This window comes from Pagrus major, chromosome 8 (genome assembly GCF_040436345.1).
Source record: "Pagrus major chromosome 8, Pma_NU_1.0".
Taxonomy (NCBI): domain Eukaryota; kingdom Metazoa; phylum Chordata; class Actinopteri; order Spariformes; family Sparidae; genus Pagrus; species Pagrus major.
Genome location: NC_133222.1, coordinates 8,958,680 through 8,969,186, shown reverse-complemented (window position 1 = coordinate 8,969,186; position 10,507 = coordinate 8,958,680). Strand labels below are relative to the sequence as shown.

Genomic DNA, 10,507 nt, shown 5'->3' with positions numbered 1-10,507 from the left:
CATTATAATTGATGCATTAACATGTAAACAGTAGTGTTGTTGGTTCAAATGTGTGTTCTGGAGTAAAAACTGCATTATTTGTCTCGGAAATGTGGAGTAGACGTATAAAGTTGCATAAAAATAGTAGTAACTTCAAAATTGCACATAACAACAGTTACTAAAGTAATGTACTTAGTTACTTTCTAACTCTGCCCTTCAATTTCTGCAAGAAAAAGTTGATAATTGACACTACTGACCTCAGGAGCAGGTTACGATACATCACTTTAATTGGTAAAAAAATGTAAATAGTGACAAGCTGAACTAATGAGGCCTTGTGGTTGTGATGCACCTCAACAGTCTGACACCACACAGGCAAAACTAGGCCACAATTGTCCACAGTGATGCTGCAAATGTCCCTGCAGAGCTGCAGCTCAGTTATGGTCCTCTTCAGGTAGAAACTGCCAGATTTGGTGATATTACGCTTAAAGCCACATTCATTTAAAGAGGAACTCTCAACTTCAACACGGTCCCTAACCCCCTCACATATTATATCAGCCAATACCATGAATAAATCTGAATTAATCTTGTTTTTGCATTCATTGGGAAACAATACAGTAAATCTGCAGCCTCATATAAAAACTCTGACGCGTGATTGTATTTAAACGCAACATTGTAGCGTCAGTATCTGTGATTATAAAACAATGTGGCAAAAAAAAAAACGCACCATTTTGTTCAATAACAACACAATCGAGGTGAAAACACACAACATAAAGCCCCATGTAGTTGTGTTCAGACATAGTATGGTTGCTGCTTTTCCTGGCATCTGTTTCCGAGTGGGTGTTTTTTTGTGTGTCTGTCGTAGTATCTGGCAACCCCGGACAGTCCCAGCCGGTGGATCTTGCGTCGGTTCCTCTCTCAGCTGAACCTCCGCAGAAGGTCTTTCAGTGTAGCCGGTTAGCATCATGGCGAACGTTGTGGATACGAAGCTATACGACATCCTCGGAGTTTCACCCTCTGCCTCTGAAAATGAGCTCAAAAAGGTAAGAGCCGGTCTAAAAACGAATCGGAAATTTGTCGGAGTAAAGGACTGGATTAAAAAAAAAAAAGGGGGAAGAGAGGTCACCGGTGAAATGTGGCCTAGAAACGAGCTAACTTAATCAACGTGATCTAGTTTGCTAACCGCTAGCTAAAGATGCTCACCAGTAGTTAGCCTAGCTAGTATACTAAGCTAGCTAACACAGATAACTGCTCAGTGCTTCGCGTTTGATGATAAATAAAGCTGCTCAAAGGTCTGGGTGAAAAACCCGACAGCGATTGTCATTTTCACCGCGTCTGTAGAAAGTAGAAGGACGGAGTTAGCCTGCCCGATAAACAAGAAATACCCTGGTGACCACGAGTGTGATAATACCGGCTACTAGATGATAACTAGCTACATTCCAGCAAATAGCCTACGCCAAGTCGAGCTGTAACGACACAAGGGTTAGCTAAACAGCTCGCACAGCTTAAAAATACCAAGAAAATCAATATACTTGTGTATTTACGGCGTTTGTGCCACATTTGTTGAGTCAAACTGTTGTGAATAACAGCCTTGTTATCGTTCATCGGTAAACGTGAGTGGTGGTTGCTAGCTAACGTTAATTTCCCCCCGTCGTGTAGCTAGCTAATTAACGGTACTGTATTTGTGGGGTTGTTAGCCAACATGCACGTCACTGTAAACTCCTTCCTAACATCGAGGCAGCTACGGTCAGTGTGTGGCCTATTGTCTAAACCCGTCTCATGTTGTGTAACCTTAACCGATCGATTAACCTGATTGTGTTTTATCTGATCTTCGGTTATTGCAACATAATCGCGCGTCATCCTGGTTTTCCCCCTAACAAACTGTAACATGCGGGGTTGAAACAGCTAGCAGCCATCTGAGACACAATTAAGTGCTTTCAGTGTTAAATTAACGCAGTCTGGATTTGCCAAAAGAGCGTGACTGCTATTAAACATCTGGACTCCTCTGCTGGTAAGACAGGAAACTGTGAAGAGGCCGATTTTTTTTTTAATTTAGCTTTGTTGACACTAGATTGTTAAGTGGTCTTGAGACATATATATATAGATAAAGGCAGCGATGCTCTCTGGGTGCCCTGATGTTTTTGACAGCAGGCCCACAAGTCAAGCCCTTGGCTAGTACGGCTGGTAAAGACAGGTGATACACTTAATGATTTGCTAGCAGAGCTTCTTAACACACTTGGCACCTGACCTCAAAGGCTCTCACACGGCTCTGTTCACCTTGATATATGATTATTTCATTTCTTTTACAGGCCTACCGCAAACTGGCCAAAGAGTACCATCCTGACAAGAACCCCGACGCTGGAGACAAGGTATGATGCACCGAAGCACGTCATGGTAAAAGCAGCAACAGCATAGTTAGCAACAGCTCAGCCGCTCAACAGTTGGGACCAAGTGTTAGCTTGGTTTGTTGTGATCACACAGTCCGACTCTTTGAGGATCAACACGAGGTGCAGATCAGAGCGCAGAACATGAAACACCTTCTTGTCCCGAGAGAGTAGCGCATTAGTTTTTGATTTGCGCTGCTCTGTGACTTATTTTCTCAGATTCTGGAAGGATGCGTCACAAGAGACGAGACTGTCTTTTATCATTTCTTTTCACTTTGTCAGACGGGCTCATCAAAAACAAAACCAGCTGCCCCCTTTTTTTTTTTTTTTGCTGTGATGTTCAGTATTGTTTGTATGCTCCGCGTCAGGCTGTCTGATTGTTCTTTTTTTTCCTTTTCCAGTTTAAAGAGATCAGTTTTGCCTATGAGGTGCTGACAAACCCAGAGAAGAAGGAGCTTTATGATCGCTATGGAGAACAGGGGCTACGGGAGGGAGGAGGCGGAGGGCCCGGCATGGACGATATCTTCTCTCACATTTTTGGCGGAGGACTGTTTGGGTTCATGGGGGGACAAGGTAGAGGACGAAATGGAGGCAAGAGGAGAGGAGATGACATGGTGCACCCTCTCAAGTAAGTTGCGTAAAGGCAGTTTGGGTTGTTATCGATATAAAGTGTTGTTGCACACATCTCAAAACTCTTTTTTTTGTCGCACAGAGTTTCTCTTGAAGACCTCTACAATGGCAAAACCACCAAACTGCAGCTCAGTAAGAATGTGCTCTGTGGTGCCTGTAATGGGTGAGTTTGCTTTGAATGTCATAAAACAAAGACATATTGGTCTGCGGTTGCCCTGACGGCACGTAGTATGTAATATCAGTGATTTTGCTCGATAGAAATACCTGTCGACTAAACAGTGCTGATGCTTTACTATTTTCCCTTTTAGTCAGGGGGGAAAGGCAGGAGCTGTGCAGAAGTGTGTGGCATGCAGAGGACGAGGTATGAGAATTATGATTAGACAGCTGGCCCCTGGGATGGTCCAACAGATGCAGTCAGTCTGCACAGACTGCAATGGAGAGGGTAATATGTCCACCGACACCCACACACTGACTATTCTTTTAAAAGATATTGTACAATTACAAGCACGGCAGCATGATACAATCGTCCGATCTCTTCGTGTGTGCAGGTGAGGTGATAAATGAGAAGGACCGCTGCAGAAAGTGCGAGGGTCACAAGGTGTGTAAGGAGACCAAGCTTCTGGAGGTGCATGTGGACAAAGGCATGAAACATGGACAGAAGATCACGTTCTCTGGGGAGGCTGACCAAGCGCCGGGCGTTGAACCAGGAGATATAGTCCTGGTTCTGCAAGAGAAAGAACATGAGGTAAAAAAAAAAAAAAACAGTTTGGATTCTGATATAGATTGTGTAGTAGTTGTTACTTTATCGACAAACATGTAAAACTAAGCAACGCATTTTCTGATTTATGTCAAAATCAGGATTTCCGCCGTGAAGGCAGCGACCTTCACATGGTCCAACGTATCGGCCTGGTCGAGGCTCTGTGTGGATTCCAGATGACCGTCACTCACCTCGACGGACGGCAGTTGCTTGTCAAATACCCACCTGGCAAGATCATCGAGCCAGGTGAACATGTCTTCATAACACATCTGTCGATTTGATCTCTTTCATCGCGTTCCTTGTTTTTTCTATCCGGTGGACGTCTTCTCTACTCAACAAAAGATAATTGCTCTTACATTTACTGTTTACTGCAGCTATTAAGCGGGTGGTGGTGTGGCGACACTATTTTTGGGACAACAGATTAAAAATAACTGATTTTGGAAAGCAATCCACACTGACACTAATGAAGTGCAGGCTGATCCACTTAAACATGGAATAATGGAAACGTTGCTCACAGAACGAAGCACAGTGAGAAGTAAACATCTTGCTGGCGATCTCCAGTGTGGCAGCAAAGGCATACAAAAGCCAAAGCCTCATACTGTATCACAGGATTGTTATTGTGTCTGCGTGCCTTTACTCCCTTTAACTGATGTGTGTTTGTGTTTCAGGCTGCATCCGAATGGTGAAGGGAGAAGGGATGCCTCAGTACAGAAATCCCTTCGAGAAGGGAGACCTTTACGTCAAGTTTGACGTCCAGTTTCCTGAGAACAACTGGATTAGTGCTGAAAAACTGAACGTGAGTCACGATGATGAAACATTTGCACATTTCTAAACTCCATTAAGCTCGATTGATCGTTGTCGTAACGATGTATCTTCTGCTAAATTAATGTTCTTGCAGGAACTGGAGTGCTTGCTGCCTGCTCGTGCTGAGAATCCTGTCATTTCAGCAGACGCGGAGGAAGTCGACCTGACAGATTTTGACAAGAGTCAAGGCTCAGGAGGCGGAGCGAGGAGAGAGGCCTACAACGATAGTTCTGATGAAGAAGGCGGCCATCACGGCCCGGGAGTGCAGTGTGCACACCAATAGAAAGACTCATATGGAAGACACGCACACCCACACACACACATACATAAACATCCCTCGAGTCCCATCGCTAACACCATTCAAGACTTGACGCACATACATGCAGTTTTCTCTCCTTTCATGAAGTCCCATGAAAAAAGAGATAAACACAAACACATATGACACATGTATCCACCCTCCTCAGTTCCATGGTGCCCATAAGTCAGAGATATGCTGGATGTGTGATGACCATTTTGTGTTTATGGACAGTAGTGCTCATCAATAAGCCTCCAGCAGGAAGGCGTTCCCAGTCTCAGAGGTTCATTGACTGAACTTGACTCGGACCTCCCCCCCTTGTTTTCATCCTAGGCTTTTACCTTTCACTGTGGGAAACACCAGTCTAGTGTATAAAATGCAAATATTGTTGACTATCTTGTATAAGGTGTAGTTTAGTCTATCACACACACACACACACACACAAGCGCATGCTGCTTTCTTGCCGAAGATCTCGCACATGTAGATCCAGGGTCTGGACACTACAGAGAAATCTGAACTCCACACCGGTTTCAAAGTGCCCTGCTATCATAAGAGCCGACCTGACTGAAGCCCTGAAAAAAAAAAAAAGCGTGTCCTCTGCACAGCCTGCTGAGAACCGCACATGTTTAACCCCACTGCATCCTCTTAAGGTGAACTGTCATATTTTGGAAAAATGGGACCGGTTCTGTTTAGTCCTCCCCCCCCAGCTGTCACATTAAAGCCCTGATTATAGCACCGGTCAGCCAGGCACCATGTTTTCTTAGTTTGGGATTTAAAGCTCGTTTTGTCTTCGTCGGTTTGAATGTTTAGTGCGTTTGAGACGTCAGAACTCGGAACATAATTCGTGCGCTCATTATTCGGTATGAGGACACACTTGTGTACTTTTTATGTATGTGTGTAATGCAGTGGCTCGGTGTGTTTTGAGCTGCTGTGGAATGTTCTGGCTTATTAGGGTGATAGTTTATTCCTGCTTTTGTGTTGGACTGCAGTGTGAGTGGACACGATACTAATAGGGTTGATGACGGAGGAGAAAACAGAATGTTTATTTGTTGAGAATCTCTCCCACGTAGACATTTTCCTTTTTTTTTTTTCTCCTCACCAGGGGAGAGAGAGAGAGATCATCCTCTCTCTTTGCAGGAAAACCACCGGGCCCCGCACCCAACCCTCTGTATTATACATATCTACCCATCGTAGAGTTGTTAGCCAAATCCTTTGACATGTTAAAAATAAAATCCATTCCCATAGACCTGTAAATAAATACAGCCCCAGTCCATAGGTGCATTCTGTCTACAGCAGTGTCCTTCGTCTCATCATATTATTTCTTTACACAAGCGAGTAATGGCCAGCAGTGCCAATATAATTGTTGCGTTAACATGAAGGGGGAGTTGATGAAACCTCTGTAGACTTAACATGCACCTCTGCGACTCATTGTGTATGTAATTTAGGGCACAGGGGGGATAATGTGTACACAACTGAAGGGGGGTCATTGATAAATGACGTTACTGTTTATGCTTATGTTTGTCGAGATGATAATTAAACTGTATAATACACAGTCACCACAGGTTTGAGATGTTTTATTTCATATACGCAACCTGCATTCAGAAGATTTTTGTGGTATTATGACGACAAACAAAAAACAAGAAGAGCATCACTGATACAAAACCTGCAACGTTTCACTTACACACAAAATATCTGTAAAACTTGCCTGTTGGACAGCGTTGACAACCTTTATGAACCGTGTGGGACTAAAAATTCCTTTTTTTAACAAGACATGAATTTAAGCACTGTCGGCTCCTTCATCTGTTTCTCTGCTGTTGAGAGCTACTGGACCCAGGAGCTCCTTAAATCCTGCAGTATTCCTAAAGGAGTAAAGGAAGGAAAGGCAGTCTGTGTTTATGAAGCACATTTCATACCCAGAGGCACAGAACATTCAAAAACAATCAGCAGTTAAAACCTGAATAAAGTCAATTTTACTTTATCTGATCATTATGATAAAATGAGATCAAGCACAAAGGGAAGAGAGGCGGTGGTGGTCAGTGTTTCTCACCTGTCTCGTTTGGACTGCATGACGTAGGAGCGCTCTCTCCTCAGCTGCTCGAGTCGCTCTCTGACGACCGTCTTCTGCTGGCTCTTATCCTCCTACAACACAATAGTAATGGTCCTAGAGCTGTAATCATTAACTGATTAGTGCATTGAAAGCTCACAAATTAATCGACAGCTATTGCGATGATCGATAAATCATATTAATCATTTTACAAGCTAAGATTTGCTGCTCCCAGCTTCTTAAATCTGCTGCTTTTCCTCGTCATTTATGATTTTACCTGAGGTAGATCTTGTGTGAGGTGCCTCAGCCTGTCGGTGTGTTTTAGGCCGAGAAGGTCTTCCTCTGCCTTTTTGTTCTGGATGATCGACAGACGTTCCTGAACCTGAAAGACAAACCGTATCTCAGGGGGAGTACTGGAAATCTTTCAGTGCTCCTCTATCAGCCTTTCTGTGGTCTGTAAAGTTGTGCCAGAAATCCCAACTCTTCTTCTACACCTTTCTCTCACCCTCAGCAGCTGTCTCTCTCGATCTCTCTGCTGCCTCTGTTCCACCTTTCTTTGCATGTCCACCAGGTTGCGCATCGTCCTTTCTCTCTCCATCGCCGAGACCGGTTCTCCAGCAGGGCAACTGTCGACCTTTACGACAGGAAATGGCAGATCGGTAGCGCTTGAAAAGGTAAAAAATGAGCACTGGTTGCACAAATAACACCAGACTTACTGTGGTTTGTGACTTATATTTCTGGTCCTCAGCAGGAGTAGGGTCGGGCCCTCTCAGGTCCCACGGCTCTGACTCTATTGCAGAGGGACACATTTCCACCTCAGCCCCTTCTCTCTGTGGTTGAAGGTCACACTCAGACACAGCTTCTCCTTTCTCTGTTTCTTCAGCTACTGCTCTCCCCTCCAGTGTCAACTAACGAGAACAGAAAAGGAAAAAATCAGATACGTAATGAATACTGTATTTTGAGGTCTGCTTGTAGAGTCTTACTGTGCTGCACTGCTGGTCTGCAGCCTGTGGGTCGGACCACATCAGAGGTCTCAGATCTTCTCCAAAAGTCTCCACACACTGCCTGTGTTCAGCCATGCTGCTTATATCAGTTGGCTGGACTTGGGTCTGCATACAGCCCTCGACGTCCTGGCTCTGTTCTTCACTGTCGGTGTCATCCTCTGGCGGTTTGCTCCAAGCGAGGGTGATCAGTGAGTCCTGCTTCTCAAAGCTCTGGGGGATCTTTGTTGCGCCGCCCTCCTCTTCTACCCGTGCTTCTCCCTCTGCAGAGGGACTCTGATGAGTTTTACTTGTTGCATCTGATACACACACGATCTCCAAGTAGGGCAGGTCCTCCATGGCCGCTCCACAACCTGGGGAAATGCAAAGTATTGTAACTGCAGGTGTGATTGTACAGGGTGGTAATCAGTGATTGCCTGTATTTGCAGTACCTGTACAGACGTCCTGAACTCCATTCAGTTCTCGACTGTCACCTCCGATTGTATGGACTGTCGGAGCTCCAGCTGGCCTGTCGCTGCCGTTTTGGGCATCGACTGCTCCGCTGCCGCAGGACTGAGTTTCATTGCTGCTATTTTCGGTGAAGTTTGGAGAAGGATAGGCATCAGAGATCAGGAGCTGGAGTGAGTTGGTGAAGCGCTGTGCTTGAAGTTGAGATTCATACTCATCTCGTAGAGCTCGGACACGCTGTGCACTCTAACAGACAAACAAAAAAGACCAGTTGTTATCTTGTAATCTCTGGATCGGACGCTGTGGTCGTCTTGACTCACCTTGTCCACCAGTGCTGGCAGTACCGCAGAGGCTTGGACCTCCTGGAGCTCCATCAGATGGGTCAAGAGGCGCAGGGAACAATCCTCCAGCTGTTGTTGGGACCACATGTTGGCCTGGTGTTGAGGCTGAGGGTGTGTTTGCTTAAGCAGGTCGGCATGAATTTGCCTCAGCCTTTTTATACAACCGTTTTTTAAGGCGGCTTGCTTGTGACTATCTGCACAGGAAACAGGAAACAGGAAAGATTGGAGGAAAACAAAAGAAGACAATTCAGACAAAACCCGCAGGCAATGAAAACAATATTGATTTACCCTCTTTTGGAGGCACTCTGCAGCCTGGTTCTTGCAAGTCCTCCAGGGAGACCCCATACACCAGCTTAATCAGGTGCTTCCTCTCCTGCTCCTGAGTCAGCACCAACAACTGCAGCACTGCCTGTTGTGACAGAGCCAAAGTTTTTGCTCTGCTGCTGATAAAAACCACTGTAGTGTTTTCCTTTTACTGCCTCTGAATCGTAGGCCCATAAGCAGATTTACAATACCTGCTGTGGTGAAACTGAGATAAAGTCTGTCTCGTGCTCCTTCTCTCCACCCTGTAGCCACAGGGCTGCCTGGTCTGCTCTGCATGGACTCTTCACATTTGGCCTAAACAGACACACGAGGGACACACGGGATACAGCTGAAACTGAGCATACAGAGGCCTTAAAGCAAGACCAGGAAGCAATTTTCATTCACACTATTATTTTCATTATTACTGTTTGTTTGCTCACCATGTCTCCCAGGACTGCCGAGCTGCCAGAAGAGCGCTGTAGGACATTTTTTCTCTCTGGGCTCTGAGAGTTGCCAACCTGATGTGTAGACACAGCAGTGTCAGGCTCTCCCTGTCGAGCCTGGAGGGCAGAAGATTAATGAATCAACTCATTCCAGACGTAGTTCGAGCCACCTATAAATCCACGTGTGTCAAATCTGATTTGGGTGCAAGTTCAGCAAGATCCTACAGTAATCCAACAGTGTTATTATAAAAGACTATAGTCAAGCTCATGCTTCAGAAGCATTAACCTCTCGCCCAGGACTGTCAGTGTGTCCCTTTCTTCCTGACGAAATGTGTGCAACTCGCACAGGAGCGTAACAGCAGACCAGGACTGTTCCCTGGACTCAGGACGACTTCGAGGAGACGCTCCCAGGCAGGCCCTGCAGGACAGTTATCTTTGTTATAATGCTTGACGGCAGGTGGTTTGTCATGTTTATCTGTGTTTTTATACATAACTGAACTGTATTCTTACTTCAGTTAAGTTACTTTTGGAACCCAGAAATAGTCTTGAATCGTAGTTTCAGTCATGAATTTGTTACATATGTGTTACCTGTACATCCTGAATGCTCCAGGCAGCTCAGCCAGACGGATCATGTCACCCGACTCCAGAGCTTCCTTAGCTAGATCCTCTAGTTCCTGTTCTTCCTCCTGTTGTTGCCATGGCAGCATGGTCTCCCAGATACTGGGAGCTGTGGTTTCACCCAAAAAAAGAAAAAATAGGAAAGTGAAGCATCTGGCTCTATGATGACACTTTATATTCATGTTTTGACAACCGTTTCCTTACTGTAGTGCTCCTGGAGCATTTCTGTGTAGAGCAGGTGGGTCACCACATCGTACTTCACCTCCACCAAGAGGAGGACGTCCGACAGGGTGACACAGCCCCAGGCCTGACCTCTAACCCCTGGGCTTTGGCCCTGCCACGGAGAGGGCAATAATATACTCTGCACGCCCTCTGACGCCAACCTAAGATAAACATAAACAAAAATATCAACATCATGATTATAATAAAGCAGCACTTCAGTGTGTAAGGGATAGGCTCACCTG

General features: G+C 45.4%; 1 protein-coding gene across 1 annotated transcript; it reads left to right on the top strand.

Moving 5' to 3' along the window:
- Nucleotides 1-862: 862 nt before the first annotated feature.
- Nucleotides 863-6,402, top strand: dnaja2b (DnaJ heat shock protein family (Hsp40) member A2b). Its single transcript, XM_073471913.1, has 9 exons — nucleotides 863-1,019; nucleotides 2,286-2,345; nucleotides 2,762-2,988; nucleotides 3,073-3,153; nucleotides 3,299-3,432; nucleotides 3,539-3,735; nucleotides 3,849-3,993; nucleotides 4,416-4,543; nucleotides 4,646-6,402. The coding sequence occupies exons 1-9, from the start codon at nucleotides 942-944 to the stop codon at nucleotides 4,832-4,834; spliced, it is 1,239 nt and encodes a 412-aa protein (XP_073328014.1). The 5' UTR covers nucleotides 863-941; the 3' UTR covers nucleotides 4,835-6,402.
- Nucleotides 6,403-10,507: the final 4,105 nt, after the last annotated feature.

Bases quoted from the DNA above. Each gene is read 5' to 3' on its own strand.
- dnaja2b (XM_073471913.1), top strand. From the start codon at position 942: ATGGCGAACGTTGTGGATACGAAGCTATACGACATCCTCGGAGTTTCA. The intron at 1,020-2,285 runs GTAAGAGCCGGT...TTTCTTTTACAG, and splicing joins CTGAAAATGAGCTCAAAAAG to GCCTACCGCAAACTGGCCAA. The intron at 2,989-3,072 runs GTAAGTTGCGTA...TTTGTCGCACAG, and splicing joins GACATGGTGCACCCTCTCAA to AGTTTCTCTTGAAGACCTCT.